Raw genomic sequence first — 24,740 nt, forward strand, 5'->3', positions numbered from 1 at the left:
TGCAACAGTATCAATTTTCAAACAGAAGACGTGGACAGCAAGTAACAACAAGAGGTATTGGTTGAAGAAGATTGTCTGTTTCACTCATAAAAATTGGACCCTCCCAGTCAGAGTTCTTTACTTTGGTATTTTCCGCATTTAGGTGTTTGGTCCTTTTTGGTGCATGCTGTGTCTTCCTTGGGGTCTTTTTCTGCACAAAGGTGTCTACCAATGTGGTATTCTGCAAGCAGAGGAATCTTTCGTGCTGGCATCTCTGACTTAAAGGAGGAACATTTGAACACATTCTTGGTTTAACATGTTAACTTGGTCCAGCAGTTGCCTATATTTTAGCTCAGCTGATGACTGGGAAAAGTCAAAGCTTTAGCTCAGCTTCTAGATTGTCCTTCTTGGTTAGATAAAACCCAGATGCCTTTAAAATATGTTCTCTGTAATCCCTGCAGTGCTTAATTTGAGCCAGTGGTTTCCGGTGTTCATCACTGGCACTTATTTCTCAAAACTGGCACTAATGACAGTCCACCACATGGTGACGATGTCTGTCTAATTTTGAGATGAGCACACCAACAGTGTTTAATAATTCTGCATACATTTAAATTGAATAATACTTGCCACCCACAAAATTCTGATAGCTTTGGGTGGCCTGGAACAGTCTGATTTGTCACACTTGTAGGATTGCAGTGATTAGTAGTAGTTGAATTGATACTGTCACTGGCCGGGGCAATGGATGGTGCAAGCTGCAGTGGCCTTCTGAGAAGGACTCTGGAACTTATTTATTTATTTTTTACAAAATAAGCACTCTCTGTGTCAGGAATTAAATTGGTGAATTCCCCACTTTACTTCAGTTAGTTTTACTTTCTGCCTTTTAGCTTCCTTTTCCATATCAAATTTCCATTACGGAATACCTGTCAAATTCCTCAACAAGGCCTGATCTTGAAAGACTGCCACGCCAAAAGAATTCCATTCATACTTCAAGCATGGACCAAATTCAAGATTGTCTTTCAACTGGAAACAAACAGCACAGGTTTAATGCCTTACAATAGAAAATGATGCTGTTCAACCTCTTAGAAATGAAAACATCATTGCCAATCTTTCAGTAGGTCACTATGGTCCCTCCCTGAGCAGGGTTAGATAAAAAGACATTCAATGGCAATCCTAAAAAGCCTAAATAATTTTTGGACTCTTGCCTAATTTATTGCACCTCTTAGCCTCATATACTTATGTGTTTCAAGAGGGCTAAGGTTGTATTTATTATCTGTAATGTAATATGACCAGAACTGCCTTGGCTTTCTCCACCCCACTAGTCTTTCAAGCTAGTCACCTGCTTGACAGCTACCTGCCCTTTGTTGAGGCTTTTAAAGGCATGTTTGACAGAGAAGATCAAAAATATATGGCTCAAGAAGAACTCCTAGGATTTTAGCTAGATCATTCCATGTGCAGGCATATACTATTCATTTTAAAGCCTTAGCCCGATAAACTGTTTGGGTTATTCTACCTCCCTTACTCTTTCTGGAAAAACGGTAAATGAAGAAATTAAAAATGAATTAACTAGAGTTACTAAACCAGCAAATAATCAAAAGTTGATGTCTTTGGTAATCCAAGTTGAAAGTCGAACTCAAGAGTGAAAGTTAGAAAAGAAGAAAAATCTGCCTACTATAAAACCCTCAATGTGACTTTCTTTTTAATCCCCTCTTATTATTCCACCCTCAGGGGCAACAGAGAAAGGGATTTCAGACCTATGGAGTTGGAAGTTGGGAGTAACATGATGTCCTTGTCCGAAGATGAAAAGGAACACAATCAAAAGATGAGATTGTACTTTTATTGTGGGTTGAAAAATCATTGAAGTGGGCAGTGTCCTACAAGACATGAAAGTTTTCAGGAAAAAAGAAAGTGTGTCCTTCATGTAAGGGAAAGAGATAAGTGAAACCTTTAGTGTCCATTGCCTCATGCGAACAATATGAAAACACTTTGAGGTTGCTGCGGGTTCACTTCAATGTCTGAAAGAATTACCAGTCGACGCAAAGGGCCCGGACGTCAGTCGTGGTACTATAAGGTGGAATTGGGCTTAACTCCAAACCAGGAGTTGGAGCTGACCCTGAAACATGGTTGAGGGGTACACTAGGTGTTGGGGATCAATCTGCCAGCAATGTACTGACTAGATGCCCCTTTGGATGTTTTTTTTTGTTTTTTTTACATTTTATTTATCATTTTAAAAGATACCAAGAACAAACACATATTAATACAGTTCAAACATGGAAACTCTACCACATGTAAGTGGTAGAACGTCAGTACAAATCATATATAGTATTACTGATTGCAATCCGAGGGCAATCAGGCTTGGCAGGCAAAAGACAATTAGTACTGAAACAGACAGAATGACATGGGAAGAATGAATTCAACATGAACTAGCATCATTACAAGTCTGTGATGTTGGAGGAGAAGTGGCTAGTGTAGTCGAGTAGTCCCTCAGCAGTTGCCAAATATCCTTCGGCCTAGACATCACAGGCTGTATTGAGGCGTAGAGTTCACTATTGGTGTTGCAATACTTGTGGCTGGCCAACCGAGAATGAATGTTAGGCACATATTAGGAACCCCATCGAAGTGCTATCTCCCGTTTGGCAGAAAGGAGTGAGATCGCAGTGCGACATCTAATGGGCTTTGGTAAGTTGCATGTGTAGCCGAGAAGGGCCGTAAGTGGATCAGGTCGCAGAGGCCAAACAACAATAGCCGGCAATCTGTTGCATACCTCACACCAAAAGTGACTAATGTTATGGCAGGTCCAAGTCATGTGAAAAATGAGCAATCGAAGCACAGCATTTGGGACAAGCTGAAGAGTTGCTCAGGTCCATTTGGCCAGTGTCCCTGGGGGTGATTTATGCCCTCCTAAGGAATTTAAAGTGGACTAGTTTGTGGCCCTGGTTAGGTGAGATGAATCTGGTCTGTACACAGCACGCCTGTCAGACTTCTGGGGATAATGGGCGACCCAGATCTCTCTCCCAGGATTCCCTGAGCCGAGCATCAGGAACCGGAAGAGCCTTAATACAAACTAGATAGAGTCTGGATACCAAACGTGCCCCTGAGCCTGCCGTAGCAACCATGGTAAGTGGTGCAAACTCGCCAGAAGCCAACGCATATGTAGGGTAGCGTGCACGCCTAGCACGTTGTAGACATAGTACAAAGTGTTGTACTTGTGTGCCGTCTGTGAAATGAGCATCTGTAGTGCGTGAAAATATGTGGTCATCCGGGAAAACATCACCAAAGGTATGAAGTTGAAAAATACTAATGTACGCTGAACCAGTGTATTATTATTCAATGTCAGTGCTGGGAAATACAATGTGTCTCAGTGAAGCCAGCGAGCCAGTTTACACCATGCTCAGCTAGTTGTGGAAAGAGTATACAAATGAGGGTGAAATAGTGAGTGAAATGGCGCTCCTATTTTCACTTCAAATATCCCTGGCAAAATTAATAAAAACACGGTGCACAAAACTAAGGTTTCACCCCCCAACGTCTTAAACGATAACATCAGGTTATCCAACAAAAGCAAAAAGTAATGGCACACATGTAAATACAGTAATTCAGTACATAAAGTGTCCATATTGTGTGTGGACACTTTATGTACTGAATTACTGTATTTACACGTGCGCCATTACTTATTGCTTTAGTTGTGGAAAGAGTTTGAATATCTCTGCAATGTAGCAGAACCCCCCCAGGCAAGAGGGCGTTCAGCGGGACAGGAGCCGACAAGTCCCACTCTGGGATGGAGTAGGGAAGGGAGGCATTGGGATGATACAAGTGATAAATATATTGACATTGCACCACCAAGTAGTAGAGCTGGAAGTGGGGGACCGGAATCCACTCCGCTCATATGGGAGAGTGAGGACCTCCAGTCGAATGCACGGACGTCTATCCGCTCATACCTGTCGGATAATCAAGCTAGGAAGTGACACAAAAAAGGAGTTAATAAGCTGGATCGGGATATTAAAAAATAGATACAAAAATTGTGGGAGAACCACCATTTTAATGAACGATATCTGGTCCGCCATAGAGATCAGCAGCTTTACCCATCTATCCACCTGGGCGGTGAGTCTCTCCACCGCAGGTCCATAATTGAGCGTAGCACCTGCTCCTTGTCTCTGTGTACATGAATACCTAATTATTTTGTCGAGTCAGAGCACCAGAACAACGGGAACTCTGCCTCAGGTGGATGGGTAATGTCAGTCAACGGAAAAAGCTAAGACTTACTCCAATTTATATGCAGCTCAGAGAATTTGCCGACGCGAGTCACTTCTTCCACTATTGGTGCAAGGTTAGTGTCCAGATGGTGGACGAAAAGCAAAATATTGTCTGCATATAGGGATACCAGGAGCGGTCCACTGGTCGATTGCAGTTCCTGTGGAAATGTCCCTTACGTAAGTGGCACACCAGGGGGTCCATTGCCAGAATAAAGAGCAAAAGAGACAGAGGACAACCCTGCCGTGTGCTATGGGTAAAAAGGAGGAGAGCTCTCCATTAAGCCGTATGGCTGCTGTGGGCTGCAAATACAACAGGGAAATCAGTTTGGTGGAGCCCCGGGGGAACCCGAGCTTACTTAGGACATTGTGTTAAAAAGGCCACTCAAGTGAATCGAAACACTTTTCCGCATCCAATAAGGCAATCGCTGCCTGAACCTCAGGGGACACTCTATTTAGCACTGCAAAGACAGTGCAAAGATTGATGGAGGTAGAACGGTGTTGAACAAAGCCAGACTGAGCGGGGAGATAATCCTATCCAACAAGAGGGAGAGGCGGGTGATGATAATTTTGGCCAGAATCTTATTGTTTAAATTTATCAGGGAAAGGGGGCGATATGACCCACAATACAGAGGGTCCTTACCAGGTTTCACCCCCTTTGGATGTTTAGGGCCCAAAGGCAGTCCAGAGAGTAGGTAGGTATCGAAAAACTGCAGCATGGTCTCACCAAAGATGTAGATTTGCTGCAGTGTTGTCAAGTGACCCGGAAACTCTGGTTGCATCAGTCTCACGGCCGGGATCAGTTTTGATCCCGGCCCGGCCTGTAGGTACCCTGGGGGGGCATTTTTTCCGCACTTAGCTCTCTGTGCCTGCAGCCTGTCTTAGGTCACTTGACTTGGTGTAACTGACAGTTTAGACTTTGTGAATTCACCCCTGACAGTCACACAATAGCAATACTAGCAGAGCCTGAATGCTCCATCAAGTGGCAGAATTTGGGGGAGCTGCGCGGAGCTGAGCACAGCCCCATTTGCCCATGAATAGGTTATGCTCTGGTTACTCACAATAGGTTTAATAACCCTGTATTGTCAGTGGAGTCAGCTTGGAGACAGGGCAGTGGAGACAAGAAACTCCTAAAACTTCAAAGGACCGTTCCAGAAACTTTTCCCACATTGTAGGAGCAGGGTACCAGGGTATACAAATAGGGCTCTCAGACCTACTCTTTAGTTCACTACTGGACCTGTGGAGTTCTCACAGGACTGCCTGATGCTGTGACCTGCTATGCACTCTACCAGTCTACTGCTCTACCTGGAAGGATTGCTTTGCTGTCTGGAGCCTGCCTTGAACCCTCAGCAGCAAACTAGACTACAGCAACGCACTATGCAGGCATCAACAAGAAACTCCAAACAAGACTCCAGGGAATACATAACACCGCGGTCAGACTCATCCTGGACATCCCCGCCACAGCCACATCTCTGCCCAACTGAGAGACCTACACTGGCTCCCCATCAACAAACGCATCACTTTCAAACTCCTGACACATGCTTAGAAGTCCCTTCACAAAATTGGACCTGTCTACCACAACCACCACCTCTACTTCTATGCACTCCACAGGCAACTCTGCTCTGCTCAACTGGCCCTCGACACCACCCCTAGGACTGGAAGAACATGGCTGGAGGAAGATTCTTCTCCTACTTCACCGTGCAGACCTGGAACACGCTGCCACTTCATCTCAGGCAGTCACCCTTGCTGGCTCAGTTCATGAAGGACCTCAAGACCTAGCTCTTCGACTGACCCGTGCCCCACTTCAGCACATTGGGACGCCCCCCAGTGAAAAGTCACGCTCTACAAATATTTGATTGACTGATTATTTTTCTAAATTGGTTTGGGATTTTTTATTGTGTTGTGTTTTCACTTTTTTACTGTTTGTATGATGCATAAATACTTCACACATTGCCTATACGTTTAGCCTAATGGCTTTTTTGACCCACCCAGAGCTAAGCACAGGTTAATTTATTGAATTTTTGTGGCTCACTCTGCAAAGAATGTGGCTGTTGCTCGACCAGAGCTCACACCCTAGCCAACCAACAACTTAATTTCTCACATCTCCCAATTAGTCTGAAAAAAAAATACTCCCCCATAGTAGAAGCTGATGTTGGAGCTGTTAATATTTTTTCTGGCATCCCTTAAATTTACCTCTTTCTCAAAGGACAGGTAGAAATGTTGGGCCTTGGCTGACTGGGATGACTGTTGTCGCTATGTGGGTTGGCCCCTGGAAAATCCCAGAAAGCATCAATATTGGGGAATCTGCTTGGCTACGGTGGTGGTGCCCAGAAAGAGAGCCTCGATGAGGCAATTTTTTTAAATGCTCCAGGGAAGACCCAGCTTTAGCAATATTGATGTTGTGCTTGTGCAGAGCAGCCATCAGAAAGATGGATCAAGCCACTGTGTCCGATGAATCCTGGTACATTAAAGAATCTGTTTGGAAGCATCTAAACAGTCACTCATCAGGGCTCAGAAAGGTTCTTCAGGTGATCCACAAGATTTACTATTGCCCTATGTGCTATTTCTGAAAGCTCTGGGTTTACCATCAAAGGAGGCATGTGGCATCTGCAGTGCACATGGCTAAGCTTTCTGAAGCAAAAACCTTTTGGTTCATTGAGATAAGTTGTGCAGACTCAGGGTCTGGAAGGGCAGTAGGGTTTTGATTTTATGATGACACTAGAACCACCGCCCTCTCCAGAGAAGAAGTCATTGATAAGAACTTGTAATTGGACTGTGGAGACCTGTGATGCAAAGCAATAATCTTGAACTGCTGAGCATAAAAAATGGTTTCTCCCAAGCAGCCAGTGCCAGTTCCAGCAATATTTCTTAGGACGGCAAGAAGGGTTCCTGGGTGACATGAGTGCAACTGTATAATTTCTGTCAGCATTCTGAACTTAAGCTATGCAGTTGGTAAGAAAAACATAGGTGCTTTTGCTGCCTGGCATACTACTGACTTGAATGAAAAGACCAGAGAAGAATGGCTCAAAGGATATATCATCACGTACGGATGTATACACCATTAGCATTTTGGAGAGCAGGGTAAAGTTTAATGCTGTGAACTCACTCTTTATTTTAAGTAGCATTATGAAGCTGTTGCCGCCTTAACACCTAATGTTGTGTGTTTTGAGTGTATTATACAAATGGGCTAACTGTCTAAACTATTAGAATGAAAGACTGTGCAGCATGTTCTTTGGGCCTTTATTGGTGCCCCTTGCTAAAGTGTTTTTTTTTGAGTGAATCTATAATCCCACGCTATCCAACAGACATCTTTAATCCATCAGTATAGAATCACTTTCATCATGGAGGCATTTCCTTTGGAAATTGGGGTTCATATACACACAAACCCCAGAACTCTGGCTTTTTCCAACAGGTCTTGCCCAAGTTGAATTGCTTGGTGTGTAATGTCTTCAAGCAGCCAATCACTACAACAGCTAACTAGTAAATCCAATAACAGAGTCTTATCTCTGCCATTTTCATTCCTACTAGGGGCATGATTTCGAGTTTGGCAGATGGGTTATTCTGTCACAAATGTGAGAGATATCCCGTCCGCTATATGACGATTTCCATTGGAAATAATGGAATCGAAATATGGCGGATGGGATACCTGTCACATTTGTGATGGAGTAACCCCCTCCGCCAAACCCTAAATCAGGCCCTGAGCATACCAATTGGGTACATTTGTTGAAAGCAATTCTTGCTTGTTTGCCAGACCACATGAAGTTGTGCAACTGCACGCATCCAGTCAAATAAATGCTGTGGGAATTTGTAAAAGTAGTTTTGAAGAACAAAGGATTTCGGAAAGTGGAACAATTTTGTATATCATCACCCTTCCAAGAATGGAGATGGGAAAACTGTTCAAACCTATTACAGCTTTATTTATCCGTTCACGTTAAGGTGTCATGTTAAGGTCTCAGCACTGTTTCTCCTCTAGGACTATGTAGACTCCGAAGTATTCACGTCTGGGGCAGCAACTTGTCTGCCAAGTCCCTTGGATCTGGACTAAGACCAATTAGACCTACTTAACATGAAACCCACAGGCCTATAGATAATGACTCAGCATTACAATCAGCTTTAGCCCAGTACATTGAGGATGGTGAACAAAAAGCAGAATATCACCTATAAAGAAGGATATGTGGTCTTTGAAGTCTCCCTCTCACAAAATGCCTGCACCTACGCATTACAATAGATCCATGTTGCAAGTGCTTCTAAAAATACTGTGAATAATAAGTGAGAAAGAGGGGATCCCTGCCTAGTGCCCTCCCAATAGAAAAAGGGTGGGAACCGCCCACCGATACAGACATGCGCTTGTAGGTCTTAAAGTGCAGCTTGATGTGAAATAAGGGTGCCTGAGGTCATTTTTACTAAAACCTGCCATAAAAACTCCAACTAACGTAGTCAAATTGCTTTTCAAGTTCAGCCACCATAAAAGCACGTGGACAGGCCAGTTTGTGTGCTCCAGCAAGGGCGATCTAGTTCAGGCAAGGATTTCATACTGATGCAGTGTTTCGTACTTCCACTAGGATAAACCCATTGTGGTCTGGATGCACAAGCATATGAATCACTCTGACCAGTTGGTAGAGTTTTAGTTTCCACATTATTGAGGGAAAAGGTTTGGGATGATGGGCACTGGTCAGAGAGATTACCTATCGTGAGTAATACCTCGCCAGAATCTTCCACTATGTTTAAGAATTTTATGAATTTCAGTTGGCAGAGGGTTACTGCATTGGCTGTTTGTACATAATGTTTGACCTGTCTCGGCATGTATCCTAGGTTCTTGTTCCAGATGCCTTGCTATTTTAAATGTGTTCCTAGATTTTCTAGAGAGGCAGCAGTGTGTTTTGACAGTAGGTTTGTATTTTCCTCTTCTTAAATAAAATGAACCTTGAGGGTGTGCGCTGCAGCCTGTAGATGGATTCCCTGGATAGGCTACTGTACACGTTATTAAAATACTCCAAACAAGCAACAACTATTGATCTTGTCATGGGATCTCGTCATGTTACGTTATTGGTTTAGCTTCACTCTGTGTAGTACTTGAGCCAAATGTAGGACCTTGTGAACTTTTGACATTTTAAAGTTGGTTTATTTTACTACATTGTCTAATTGGAGGATGAATATTAAATCTGCGTTAAAGATCACTTCTACATTCCACACATTTTCTGTTAGGAGTGTTGGTGTCCCCTGGGCTGGCAACAACACAAATGGGATTCTTCCATCTTGACCTCAACAACACAATGTCAATTTAAGTGCCATTCAGGCACTTAAAAATCTGTGTGCCAGTCGCCTTACTTAAAGTTCTTGACCACAAATTTCCATTCACTCAGAAAATTCACAGGTGTTTTTTTCATTCTTCGTGACCCCGCCGAAGGTGGGCTTACTATACAAGTCCTTCCTTTTCTGTTTACTTAATTCATGTGCCCTTATAATTTATTTAGATAGCAGATAATGTGCATTTAAGTTTTTCTCTAAAGAAGTAACTTAAAGGTTATTCCACTACATGAAAGACTTCAAAAAGATGGTTCTTCATAGAAAGCAAGCATAACAATGACTTATAATCAATTTGTTATACCGACCATATTGATGTACCTAAACTGATGCTTGCTCAGCATTATTCCTTCTTACAAAATGTATAATCTATGGCTAGGCACACTCTTCCAGATTAACATAAAGATATTACATCTGCAAGTGGGAAATTCCCTCAGTGACCTGTTTGCTCTATTAGCGAATAAACAACCGGTCTCCTTTCTCAAAATTAAGTGACACGTTGCACAATGTAACAGATCTGTTGAAAAGTCTGAAATATCAGGAATAATCAAGTAGTCCTTGAACTCCATTTTAAAAATACATTGAAATCACGCTAAGCATAATGCAATGCAAATAAATCTTACTAAATTAACATTATCACGTTTGTAGTATGAAATCTCTAACATCAACAGGAAGCTTAATAGAGCTGGTTATAGAGCTGCTTAAACTTTGTAGCTTTGATTTTAGAGATTTTATTATGCGTTGCCTGTGGTTACAGTGAGAAAACACTTTTTATGACCCAGAATTCTTTTTCTTTTCATTCCACGTACTTATGAATTTGCACCAGACACATGTTTACATGCTTACCTGAATCCCAATATCTGTGATCCCAAGACATTCGGATACAATCAGCTCTTTAAGGTTGCTGTTTGCACCCAGTGCTGCCAATCCCTGCAAATAATAACACATTGTTTACTGGATGATGCTGTAAACAACATAAATGGAGACTATGACAGTGGGAAAAAAACGATAAGTGAGGAAGATGCTATTAGACAGCAGAATCTTAATTTGGTTTGAATGAAGTGATTATGAAATTTTTAAAATGTTGGTCTACTTTACAAATGTATCAAAGAAGCAACATGAATTCATGTCACACAAACTGTCCTCTCCACCTTAACAAAAAATAAACTTCCTATAGCAGCTGTATTAGGTCGCAGCAGTTTAAGATTTAACCGTCCAATAGTGGACCGCTTATGATATTATAGAAAGTTCAAATCACTCCTGCGCCCTCACCTCCTAAATCAGTCAATCAATCAATCAGGATTTGTAGATCGTGTCTGCATCACCCATGAGGGTCCCGTGGTGCTGGGAGAGCAAGCTGTATGTTCTCCTATTGGTTGAACATCCAGGTCTTGAGGTCCTTCCTGAACCGCTGGAGCGGTGGTGAGGGGGATGCTGTTCCAGGTCTTAGCCAACAGGTGGCAGTGGGATGCTGTTCCAGGTCTTAGCCACCAGGTGGCAGAAGAAGCGGCCTGCACTGTTCATTCAGTGGAAGCATCGGGTGACTGCTAGGGAGAAGGATTCGGACGGAGTTTCCTGGTAGGCCGGTGAAAGTTCATTTGATTGTTAAAGTATGCTGGTCCTTCGTTGTGTACTGCCTTGTACGCGTGGGTGAGCTGCTTGAACTATTGGTAGCCAGTGGAGTTTCTTGAGGTGTGGGGGATGTGAGTCCCTTTGGAGAGCTTCAGGATGAGTCTGGCTGCTGTGTTCTGGATAATATGGAGATATGTCATGAGTTGGGTGGTTATTCCTACACAGAGGAAGTTGCTGTGACTGTCTGCCTGGTGTTGGGTGGGAGCTATCTGAAGACCTTCCTGAGCATTCGAAGTGTGAGGAAGCAAGCAGAGGAGACAGCACTGACCTGCTTCTTCATGGATAGCTGGCTGTTGAGGATGATAGAGAGTTTGCGGGCATGTTCGGTGGGTTTGGGTCCAGCTCAGTTGGCACCATGTTCCAGAGGGTGTCCTTTCCTTTCCTGATAATGAGTACTTCTGTCTTGTTGCTGTTGAGTTTGAGACAGCTGTTGTTCTTCCAGGTACCACCTCTTTCATGCATCTTTAGAACTTGTCCTTGGTGGTTGCTGGGTCTTTACTCAGGGAGAGGATCAGGAGGATGAGTCAGTTTCCACTTGGTCTAGACCTACCAAATGTAGTGGTTATCAAGAAGCCCTGCCTTCCAACAGACAGCTGTCACTCCTATCATCTCATATCCCTCACTAATTCAGTGATTAAGATCCATGGTAACATTGTAGTCACACACCTGCATCAGTTGATCCTCACTCTGATTCATCCCGACCAATGTGGTATCATTCCACACCTCAGGACGCACCACAGAACCTGCAGAGTGCACCTAATGCTAACATAGGCTTCAAAGGTACTAGACAATGGTGCTCTAATGCTCAGTCTTTGAAAAAGCCTTTGACTCAATAGATTAGTCTTATTTTAAAGTGTTGATGAAAATGAGTTTTGGACAATGTTTTCTATCTCTGAATAGGATCCTGTATACCCAACCTTAGGCTCAAATAAAGGTCAATGAATGTCTATTGCCCCTTTCCCAACAGGTCATGGCACTAGGCTTGGCTGCCTCCTATCCCCGCTACTTTGTCCTAACAATAGAACCCCTGCATATGTGCATCCAAGGGAATGCACAAATATGGGGTTTTCAATGAAAGAGGTCTCCAAGACCACCTAGCACTGTATGCTGTGGGTAAGTAACTTGTTCATCTGATAGAGACTTCTAGCTACAGAATCCTTACCTTTTAATAGATACCTAAACAATACCTCCATGGAGGTGAGTCAGTGAGACAAATTTCAGACCAAAATGTCCTGTAGGACAGAACGGGCAACGTGCCCATTCCTACAGACCTGGCTGTCCAGGCAGTAGTGTTCTGTAAACGTGTGTAGATATGCCCATGTTGCTGCCTGGCAGATGTCCAGGATCGGAACTCCATGTGCTAACGCAGTGGTTGCTGCTTTTGCTCTGGTGGAATGAGCTTGCAAGCCCTCAAGTGATTGCTTCTTGGCTAATGCATAGCAGATTTGAATGCAGAGCATGACCCACCTAGAGATGGTCCACTTTTACTTTGCTCGACCTTTCTTCGAACCAGCATACCCCACGAAGAGTTGGTTGTCTACTCAGAACTCTTGTGTTTGAGCAAGGTAGAACAACAATTGTCTTTTTGGGTCCAAAACATGGAATCACTCCTCTTCTTCAAAAGGGATGTGGAGAAGCGAACAACTGAGGCAATGTGATGGATTGGCCTACATGAAATGGGGTGACAACCTCTCAGCAAAAAGAAGACTCTTGTTCGAAGCAACAATCTGTCAGGGTAGACAGAGAGGTAAGGAGGCTTGGATGAAAAGGCCAGCAACTCACTTACCCTGCGGGCAGATATAATTGCCATAACATCAGAAGCCTGAGGGCACAACTGTGGAGAGACTTGAAAGAAGCACACATTAAGAACGTTAAAACCAGATTGAGAGCCCACTGAAGCATTAAAATGGTGAAGGATGAAAAGATGACCAAGACCCTTTAGGAACCTATGTAAAATAGGGAACTTGTCCAAGGAGGGTTGGTCAGGCAGTTACAAGAAGGCAGAAAGAGTAGATAGATAGCCTTTAAGAGTGCCCAGAGCAGAGCCCTGCTGGGAAAGGAAAAGAATGAAGAGCAAGACTTTAGAAAGAGGGGCCGAAAGAGGATCAATATGTTTCTCTGCATATACGCCACAAATTTATTTCAACAGCAGCCGTATACTGTCTTAGAGAGGGACACCAGGCTGCCAGGAAAACTTGACAGACTTCAGGAGGAAGATCGAAAGCTGTCAACTGCTGCCGCTCAATCTCCGTGCAAGAAGGCAGAGCATGGACAGGTTCGGGTGAAGGACCCTCCCTTCTTGCTGTGACTGAAGATCTTCCTTAATAGGCAGCCTGATCGAAGGATCGATGGCAATGCACAATAGCTCAGGGGACCAGACTCTCCGTGCCCTGTCCAGAGCCACAAGAACGATAAGCCCATTCATTCATGATCTTCTTGAGGACTCAGGGCAGCAGTGGTATGTGTGGAAAGGCGTACAGGAGGCTTCAGCTTCACTCAAGATGAAAAGCGTCTTTTCAAGACAGCCGCTTTGGAAACTCCAGCATGCAAAACTACCAGCATCGCGCATTCTCAGCGGTGGCAAACAGATCTATCCAATGCTCTCCCCTCTGCTGAAAGAGGCCTTGCACCACCTACAGGTGGACACACCATTTGTGATCTGCTAGGTATCGACAGCTGAGTTTGTCTGCCTTGTTGTTCAGAGATCCCACCTGGTGTTTAACTACAAGGGAAATGCCCTGTTGTACCAGCCAAGTCTGGAGACGCAGGGCCTCCTGATAAAGGGTCCACGGCCCCAGCCCGCCCTGTTTGTTGTACTACCACATGGCGGTGGTGTTGTCCTTGAACATCTGCTCTAGCCTCACTGTGATGGAGGATTGAAATAATTTTGAAGCAAGTCAGATCGCTAGAAGCTCCAGCAGGTTGATGTGGCATCCAGGTTTAGCCAGAGACCAAAGTTCTCTGATCTCCACCTCTCCCAGATGGCTGCTCCCTCCCAGGAGTGATGCATCTGTCGCTGCTGTGAGATCTGGTTGGGGAAGGAAGAGGGTCTGCCTCTGACCCAATCTCTGTTTGTTAGCCACCACTAAAAGTCTTGCGCAGTTCCCACTGAAATCTGGTCCATGTCTGTGAGATTCCCCTGATGCTGCGTCCACTGGAACTTCAGGTCCCACTGCAGACTCTGTATATGTCAGCAGGCATGTGTCACTAGCAGGATGCCTCAGAGTCAATCTCACCGAAATCCAGGATAGAGGCTGAAACATCTGTATCACAAACTGAATATCCTTGACTCGCCATTCGGGAAGATATGCCTGAAACTGTATCATGTCCAGAACAGCTCCAATGAAAGGGAGTGTCTGAGAAGAGGTCAGATGTGACTTTGTCATGTTGATAGTGAATCCCAGTGAATGCAGAAGGTCCGCTGAAGTCTGGAGGTGTGAGACGACAGCCTGGGGCGAGCTTGCCTTCAACAGCCAGTCGTCAAGACAGGGGAATTCTGGCACCCCTGATCTCCGCAGATGAGCTGCAACCACCACCATCACCTTGGTGAACACCGAGGGGCACTGGTAAGGCCAAAGGAAAGTGCTTGTTGCCTACTGTAAACCACAGGTAACGCCTGTGGGCATCAGGAAGGGAATGTGGAAATATGCGTCCTGCAAGTCCAATGCTACTATCCAGATTCTTGGGCCCAGGGCAGACAAGACCTGAGCCAAAGCGAGCATTCTGAATTTCTTCTTCTTGAGGAAGAGGTAGAGGGTTCGGAGATCTAAAATAGGACGAAGGCCCTTTGGCTTACTGGGATCCAGCAAGTAGCGGGAATAGCAACCACAAACTACTTTTTCCAACGGGACCCTCTCTATGGCTCCCTTGGACAAGAGAGCTAAAACCTCCTCACAGAGAAGGGGCATATGATCCTCTGTCAGCTGGTCATGGGATGGTGGCATGGAGGGAGGGATAGGTTTGAAGGGGATGGGGTAGCCCCTTCGGACAATTTGCATCACCCACCTGTCCAATGTTATGGACTGCCAGTGGGGCAGGTGATGACGCATCTGCCGCCAACTGGGTGCCCATGATAATAAAGGGGCAGATTGGGAAGGTGTGGAGGTTGCAGTTGCTGGGGGTGGTGGACTGACCAGACCTTTGGCTATGTGACCCACATGGCTTGTGGGTACCGCACCCTTGGCCACACAGAGGCTGGGAAACAGGTGTGGCTTGGTGGTTGGGAGGGAACTGGTGGGACTAGAAGCCCCTTCTGTAGCCATGAAAGGAGCAAAAGGCAAATTGGGGATGACGAGGGCCCACTGAGAGGCCCAAGGACTTGAATGTAGCCCAAGAGTCCTTAAAAGGCTCCAGCGCCAAATTGGTCTTGTCTCTGAAGAGATGGGTGCCATCGAAGGAAATGTTCATAAAGGAAGCTTGGACATCTCCCGAAAAGATAGATGTCCTCAACCCCGTTTACGCCTCAGGGCCACCGTCGATGACATCGCTCCGCCCAGTGAGTCGGTTGTGTCGAGTCCACATCGTATTGTAAACTTTGTTGCATCTATCCCATCTGCAACAGTCTGAGAGAGTACAGCCCAGGTATTCTTTGGGACCTGTGGCAGCACTTGCACAACCGTGTCCTACAGAGTGTGGGAGTAAGCACCCTCAAGGCAAGTGGTGTTCACAGACCGCAAGGCACTGCAAAAAAAAAACCTCTTCCCCACAGAGTCCATCCTCTTGGATTCCCTATCCAGAAGGACGGTAGATGTTGAGGCTTGGACCACCAAGCTCTCTGGAGTAGAGTGTTGGGTGAGGAAGTTTGGTGGGGTGGGGCAATCATCCTATTCACACGAGCCCTGTGTTGAGTTTGAACCACGTTTCAAACACAATGCCAGTAAGGGCATCATTGAACAGGAGCAGGGATTCTAACAAGGAACATCCTGGTTGCAATACCTGTGCCAATATGTTAGTCTTGACTGCCATCAAGGGCAACTGACAGTCAAGGAACTCAGCCGCCCTCCACACCACCATGCACATGAAGCTCCCTCCTTGGTAGCCATGGTGGGGGGTGAAAGCATACCAGTATCTGGGGAAGTATCCAGTCCACTGGCTTCACACGATTCCTCACACCAGTCCATATTTGGGTCTTCTCCATAGGGCTGATATTCTAAGTTCCTGCTGGCATCTGATGCGCTGTCATGCGATGCCCCTCCAACTCCGTGTTTGGGATCACAATGGGGATAATGTATCAGGAGCATCAACATCAGGACCAGTGCTGGGGAAGGTCGAGATGGTATGACCAGTGCCAGTCTGTATCCAAGAATGGATTCCTGGCGGCCCGAGCCACCGGCACGGAACCAGAGTCAGGCTGCATAAAAATGAGGCGCATGGCCTCATAAAACTCCTTCAGTTGGGCGGGGTTTGCTACAGCTCCCATAAAGTAGGGAAGGCAGAGAGTAGGTCCAGGTACAGGCTCTGAGGAACCAGGCCTAGAATGTCAACGATCCCTCGTCGGGCAAGAGAGTAGAGGTGAAGTCTAATATTGCTTTGACTTCTTACTCTTCTTTTTGTGCCTCGACTTACCCGACCATCCTGAAGACTTTGATTGGGATGATGACGACTTAGGGCTCTGCGACTGATCCCCGAAGCTTGCTCTCAAATGGGACCTCTATTTGTGCGGAGACACATGCTGGGCCGCTATGAGATTTAGGGACCGCTCCCTCAAAGCTTTCGGGTACATGGTGCAGCAATCAGAGCACAACTTTGAGTCATGGTCGCCTTCCAGACACCACACTCAGACAAGGTGCAGGTCTGTCCCCGACATCAGCTAATGAGGATCCGCAAGGCTTGAATCCAGTCTTCCTGGATGACATTCTCTGTAATACACCAGGAGGAAATCCTCAGAAAGTCTTGACAACACGTCAAAAAAAGCAAGTCCAAAAATGACGTAGAGGTAGCTCTTCTGTGGATCAGCACTGGTAGGCACAGAAATAAAAAAACTGATGTCAGCACACCTGGGTAGCACCTGTATGGGAACCGCAACGTCACTTTCGGCATAGATGACAACACACGGAGCCGGTCGATGTCAACTACCAGTGCATAGGGTACTGCTCATGAACATCTTATGGATCCAGTCTGATGCCTGGGAAATTCAAAGGTAAAGAATCTGCTAGAAGTCTCTATCAGACAAAACCTTATTGGAGACTCCTCTATGCTGGGGTCAGTGGCTCTCACAGTGCTCACTTTTTGCGGTTTGTGGGATGGGATTGCATTTGCATGGCCAGATTAGGAGATGTCTGGCAGGGACACAGATGAAAGTTTCAGACCCTCCAAACAGAATTTGATCTGCATAGGTCACAATTCTACAAATACCTATGGAGTTGCCACGCACTATTGTATCACCACCATACTTAAGCATATCCCCTGTGTTCTGCCCTTTAGATGCTCCCAGAGGTCGTTAGAGTGAGGCAGTACTTTGCTTACATATAACTCCTTAATCATAAATGCCCCTGATCTATTCAAGGGTCTAAAAGAGTGCTAAGAATCCTTGGTGGTCCTTTCAGATGCAACTTTGAAGTTGCTAAATGTGGCCCCTCGGGTGTTAACTATAGCCTTGCAGCTGTGCCTCCTACAACTGTCTGCATGCTACTTATTTTACCTCTAGAGAGCAGTGGAAAGTTGATTGGCTTTCATCGCTTAAAATGCTTTCCATGTGAGGATACAGGCAGTGCCTTCTTCCCTATAGTGTTGGAGTGCCCAGTCATTGCATGCGACTAGTCTAAGATCAGATTCAATCTATAGAACGTTATTGGTAGGTCAGATTATGCCTTGCCCCAAATAGAGGTACTGGGCATGTTAAAGGGCCTGGGTGGATACACAGGAGACAGTAAATTGGTAGGTATTGGGACCCTGCTCAACAAGTGAAACATTACACAGTTTTGGAATTCACCTAACTCCCCCTCAATGACTGCTTAGAGGAAAGCTACGGACAGATATGCAGAAATACAGGAGCTTATCTGAATAATCAACATCTGACCTCAGAAATGCCATAAAATTTGGGTGCAATGGTTGGATTATTGTGGCCTAGCAGACAGCTAATCTGCATTAATGTGATTGTTATTGTTGAACAAATAAACTATCGAATTGTGACTACACTGTGCATTTTGTTCTGCTATTTTATGTTACCTTTACCTATAATCAATGAAATTTGGTTTTTAAGAAATCCCTAAGCATAACCTTTGCCCTAAACATAAAAGTACCAGAAAAACACAGAAAGCTCAAGTTGGGCTCTTGCTGAACTAATACATGGCAATTGAAACCTGGAATGGCAGTGGGGCAAGCTACAGACCAAAATGCACTATCGGTGACTACCACAAAGTGATATACAGCTGAAAAGGCTTGCATTGCAAAAAACATACACCAGTCCCCAATCAGACAAAGAAAATCTACCAGAACTGTCCAACAGTACTGTGCCAAAAAGTGTGCAAAGCAAATGTTCACACTAATCCTTCATGAACACCCTGTATGCACACATTTCACTTCTTCTGCAACAATCCTCCTTCTTGTCCTTTGTGCCAATTGCAAATGCAGAGATCTTAATGTGCCTGTGGTGCCTTGCTCAACTGAATGCCTTAAACAATATCCTCCTTGTGGCTGACATCGCTAACTTCATCAGTGCTTCTGCCCTCTGAAACACACCACCATCTCCCCTTTTGAAAAAAGACGTACTGTGAACTCAAAAGTACAGGCCAACTACACGGCCTATCTCCAGCTTCCTGCTCCTTTGTGAAATCAAAGACAGGGAGGCAACAAGACTATGGCCCTGATTCTGACTATGTCATAGTCCCGCCGACAAATGACCGCACCGAGGTCAAAAGACCGCGGCGGCCATTCTTACATTTCCGCTGGGCCGGCGGGCGCTCTCCAAAAGAGCGCCCGCCGGCCCAGCGGAAATGCCCCTGCAACGAGGATGCCAGCTCCGAATGGAGCCGGCGGAGTTGCAGGGGTGCGACGGGTGCAGTGGCGTATTTCAGTGTCTCCATGGCAGACACTCAAATACTTTGTGGGGCCCCCAGGTGCCCCGCGGCACCCCCTACCGCCATCCTGTTCCTGGCGGGAGACCCGCCAGGAACAGGATGGCGGTAGGGGGTGTCAGAATCCCCATGGCGGCGGAGCGCGCTCCGCCGCCATGGAGGATTCTGTAGGGCAGTGGTAAACCGGCGGGAGACCGCCGGTTTACCCTTTCTGGCCGCGGCTGAACCGCCGCGGTCAGAATGCCCTTGGGAGCACCGCCAGCCTGTTGGTGGTGCTCCCGTGGTCGGTGACCCTGGCGGTCACCGGCCGCCAGGGTCAGAATGACCCCCTATGTATGTAGGCTGAACTCAATAACCTTCTCCATAACCATCAGTTAGGATTATGCCTTTCAAGGGACTCCAAAACTATCTTAGCCAATATGAATGAGCTCCTTCTCACCCTAGAGCAGGACAACACAACTACCTTAATATGACTTGGCTTCTCTTCTGCTTAACACACTGTTGACCGCAGAATCCTGCTAGAAAGTATCTAACATTGTGGGGGGAGGGTGGATACCTAGGCTTGTAATGCAATGTCATATGCACCACTCAAAAAGCATACCGGGACAAAGATCCTACTTTCCAGCAGAAAATGGTAACTGAGTAAGACAACCCCCAGCCAGAGTCCTCCTCTCAACAGGAGCGAACTGGATAAACCAATGAGCACAGACTCGGTAACACCCTCACACCAAACCTTGGATTTAAACCCATATACATGCAGTACAATGAATGTTTCATGAGCAAACTATTCATACTTGTATGTAACTGAACTCAACTCAGGACAGGAGATGAGACTGAGGAACGTCAGACACAGTTGCTCACCCACTGACTGGACTCCAACACCCCCTATTTTGCCTACTGTCGTTATTTTCTTCCCTCTGAAGGTGCATTGAGATAACAGAAATCTTTAGTAAGTAAATAAATATGAAATAAAGTAGCCACTGTCCATAACTTTAAATATATTTTAATGAACTGAAGCACCACGCTGTGCATCAATTTAACTTCTTACTATTTGTTTACGAAGACTGTTGAACCTGAGATGGAAAATATTCAATAATATATTTTAGGTCATCAGAAGGCAACTTTTTTTTTAAATCACAGCTAAGTTGTGCATTTTGGTATATTGGTGTAGGTAATTAAGTTACACAATCAATGAATCACATATAACAAAATAATGTGTAAAATGGTTGTAATGCATCTCTTTCTTTGAAGCATGGTACATCAATGAGTAATGCCAGAGTAATGCATGGGTACCACCGTTTGGTGTGCTGAAAATCAAGAATGCATTGCCACAATCAACCTGCTATTCAAGTACCCCAGGGCCCGATTCACAATAGTAAACTTTGACGTTTGGTTTAAACTTAGACCAAACGCCTAAGTTGATGACTTTGGGATTTTACAAAGGGCATTTACAAGTACTACTTTAGGTCTGCACTCGTGGCTAAGATCCGCCCCGAGTGCGGACCTTAAAGTTTAAATCCTACCCTCTGTGTTGGACTATCAAATGTGAAATGGGGTGCAGTGCAGTGCAGTATAGCGGAGCTGCGATACTTCAGAACCCTGAATATAGAAGATGTGGATTTAATTGCATGAAAATAATGGCAGACAATTACCATACTTACACACGTCCCCCCTTGCCTTTTTTTTATCAAGTAACTTAGTTTGTAGGATTTTGTGTCACACCTTTCATACTGAAAACAGATTTTGAAACCACTTATTAAAGTGATCCAATAGTGCACACTGAGGTACTACAAGTCCTCAACAAAGGGGCGGCTTAGGACATGAAAACTTCTACTGTTGCCAAGGGCTCTAGCTTCTCAATGACGCCTACTCAAGGTGACCAGACATTTGCTGCTGTCTGCAGTGTGAATACATGAAGCATGAATACAACATTATGTGCTGAGGGAGTGAAAGATGCATGGTAGTCCCTGAACCTATATATAATATATTGTTTACTAAATAAGGTTTACTTTCTCCTCGAGACTAAACAAAGTTTATTTTCTCCAGTGAGTCTACTTTACAATAATACATTATCTTACACATACACAATGTGGACATTTCTGAATTGGAGATGAAGGTACCCCTAGCAAAAGCTACTTAAACTGAACAGAAAACTAGTTTGTATCTCTTTCATTGCTATTAAACAGGTATTTTGAGCCTACGTCAATCAATCAGTCACGGTTTTGTAAAGAGCGCTAATCACCCATGAGGGTATCCAGGAGCTAGGTCCTGGCTGCTTGGAACTTCAGTCGAAGAGGCTAGTCTTGAGTCCCCCTCTGAATTCCCGGATTACTTGCTGTTTGGAGTTTATTTTTATCTTGCTCCAAGTGTGGACTGATTTTTCCTACATCAGCCTACGTGGGCTCTACTGCTTGTTTTTTTCTCGGATTGGGGCACTACTGAATTAAACCAGGCCAAAATGTTTGTTCTTTTATTGTTTAAGCTTGTGGTCTGCTTCCAGATGACATCATCCTAGAACTGACAAACTCACCCTGGTCCTAGGTTTTTTGCAGTGACAATGCCTACCGAGACTCCTGAACGCTGATACCTGTGTACCTTTGATGTCACTGTCATTAAAAAAATTAGAGTGCTCCTGAGTTATGTCTCTATTGGAGAATAATGAATAAGGTAAATTCTGTCTTCCTGGCAATCAGAGACTTTAGGGATAGATCGGCTGCCTGAATCTTGAGCCTTGAAAGAAAGATCTGCTAAGGGCTGAGACTGTAAAATCCCTATAGCGCAATGAATAGCTGACAGACAGGGTGTAACTGGACAGATGTAAAGAAGGAGATTCGTGGAGAGGTGTAAAATGTGGAATAAAAGTTTGTACAGCAGAGGTTTAAAGTGCCAAGCTACTGTGGCTGACTTGTAAAACAACGCTTAATGTTGCCTCAGCTTAACAATAAATGCTTGGGGGTACAACGTCGCTATGCATTCCTCCAGAGTGGGCAAGCTCTGCTTTCTCTATGTAATATAAGGCAATCACGGCTCGCAGGGGCCAAGGCGGGGGGGGAGGGGAAGGGGGGGGAACAGGGAGGCGCAGAGATAATAATAAAAATTTTCAAAAAAATTGTAAAAACGTACGTGCCTTGCTGCTGCCGTGCCTCTACTCCTACCTAGTCACAGGAGGCACAGGATCCCAGCTTGCCCTGCGGCCAATCCTAAGGCTGCATGAAAGCAGCGTTAGGAGTGGCTGGAGCGCCCAGCCAGGACGCTCCCAGGCAGACTGAAAGCTTCTTCATGCTCTCTCCAGCCCGGCAACAAAGTGCCAGGTTGGAGAGAGCACAATGCGCACGTGTGTTTCGTCAGCCAGCCAAACACACATGCGCGCTGAGGGGAGTGCACAGTGCACTCCCCCTCATCCCAGTCACGAAACACAGTTTATTATCGTTTTGTTGTGAAAGGTTTGCAACAGTTGCTGCTGGAGGGGGTAGCACTCCTCTGCCATAGTGGATATAAGGTGAGTTCTATTGCATTTTTAGGACTGCATTTAGTTACATTCCAACCCTCTTATCAGATGTCCTATCTTGTCAGATATAAATAAGCAATGTAATAGCTTTACTGTCCAAATCTTGTTCCTGTAATATCTGTGTAAACTGATGGATGGTTCATATATCTGACATGTTAGCCTGTATGTTTTTTGTACTCAGTGGTAAGTTTGCTAACTGAATTCTGTGACTGTAAGATTTGTGTAACCTGATGAATGGCTTTGCCTGATTGATACCTGTGAAGGGCTAGCTCTCTTTTCATGAGCCTGAACCTGTAAAACATGTGTAACCTGGAGGATTTTTTGCTGTCAGCAGCTTAAGTGTGTACCTTATCTGTAATTTGAAGGATAACTTAGTTGTATTGGCAGTGGCTGTTAATTCGGTGTAACCACAGTGATACCTCTGTCCACTGTCTAGACCAGAATGATGTAAGTAACCAGAAGGATAACTGTCATCATGAGCATGACTCTGCATGATTTTTATAACTGGAGGGATAGCTTTGCACTCAAGCTCCTTAGCCTGTAAGATTTCTGTAACCTAAACGATGATTCTTCTGTCAGCGACCATAATCTTTAGGAAGTATGCAACCTGTGGCATAAGGTGCTGTATAATTACCTGGTGATCTTTATTACACGGAGTCATGCTCCTTCTCATCCCATTCCTAAACACTGGGAATGACTTATCCGGAGACAGGATCTCCATAATCTTTAATTAAAAAATTAACTCCGGGGGGCGTGGCCAAGGCGTCAAGATGGCGGTCGCACTTTTATAGTGCTCCGGACCCCTCCTTCATCCGCCTACTGTAAGGAGCATCATCTGCTCCCATCAGCACTGTCACTGTTCTCCCGGGACTCTGTAACCCCACTAGAGATTAAGTGACGGACTTTCCGACCCTCCTGGCCGAAAACTAGCGGACTGTCGCCGTGACCACCGACGGCCAAGATGGCATCCAGAAAATGATGTTGAGATGCGGATGGCCGAGGGCCGGAATATGGCAGTAGTCGGAGGTGCCCGCGCGCCTGGCCACGGCTCGCCGATGCGGCGGCGGAGCGCCTCACGATCGGAGGCATGCGACAACTTATATCGGCCCCAGAGGGCCCAGGGGTCTGTGACCTCGTAGCCTCCCTCCCCCCCGGGTCCAGAGCCAGGGGAGAAGAGCGGAGATCCCCCTGAGCCGAGGCAAGGAGTGCCGAGACCCGAACCCGGGACACACACACAAGTGCTTCCCCGCCGAAAGCCGAGAGAGCTGGGCATAACTGAAACTGACGGGCGCCCGTGAGACCCGGGGCGCGGTGGGAGTCGGGTGCTCCCGCGCGCTCGGCCACGGCTCTTTGGTGCGGTGACGGCGCGCCTCACAGCAGAGATGCGCCGCAGACAAAACCAGCCCCCCAAATGCCCAGAGACCTGCGGCCTCATCGCTTCCTACCCCCTGAAAGATAGGAAAAGGGAACTCCTTCTGACCGAAGCCCTGAAATGGGCCAAACAGCAGTCCGGGGACGGCGAGGCCCGAGACCCAGGCCACGAATAAATGCCTCCACGTGGGGCACGGAGACGGCAGGACGCCGCTAGATCGAGCGGACGCTCGCTGAGGCGCGGATGGCTGGGGAGCTGAGCCGCAGCTGGAGATTGAACGGGACAACAGCAGGAGATCCAGTGTGAGGCATAAGTTGCTGAAGGCTGAGGGGCGGTGACGGCTGAGACGCTTCGGTACGGGTGGAGTGGTACGCCTCATGGCTGGAGACACGGTGCGATAAAGATCGGCCAGGAAGGGCCAGATTCTACAACCTTATCATCCTGCACCAGACGTGGACCGCACAACAATGACCCAGAGAGGCTAGAACCCTAATCCCGGGGTCTGGAAAGCACCTCACCACGGGGCACCGCGGTGACTAACGCGCCTGCTGGCCTGCTGAGAGTGAGAAAAATCGAGACGCCACTAAAGACCAAACCGCTGAGCAATATTAAATAGAGACGGGTCGTGGTCTGAGACGGCTGCCTGGACCTGAGATACCGGGTCGGTGCCATTAAAGAAGAGGAGA

General features: G+C 45.9%; 1 protein-coding gene across 1 annotated transcript in view; it reads right to left on the reverse strand.

Moving 5' to 3' along the window:
* Positions 1-24,740, reverse strand: part of FBXL13 (F-box and leucine rich repeat protein 13) — a 1,108,093-nt gene that overhangs the window by 234,149 nt on the left and 849,204 nt on the right. The window contains exon 18 of the mRNA XM_069229683.1: positions 10,374-10,457. Within this exon, the coding sequence (XP_069085784.1) occupies positions 10,374-10,457 (84 nt within the window). The remainder of the gene's footprint in view (positions 1-10,373; positions 10,458-24,740) is intronic.

Source organism: Pleurodeles waltl, chromosome 4_1 (assembly GCF_031143425.1).
Source record: "Pleurodeles waltl isolate 20211129_DDA chromosome 4_1, aPleWal1.hap1.20221129, whole genome shotgun sequence".
NCBI classification, from domain to species: Eukaryota; Metazoa; Chordata; class Amphibia; order Caudata; family Salamandridae; genus Pleurodeles; species Pleurodeles waltl.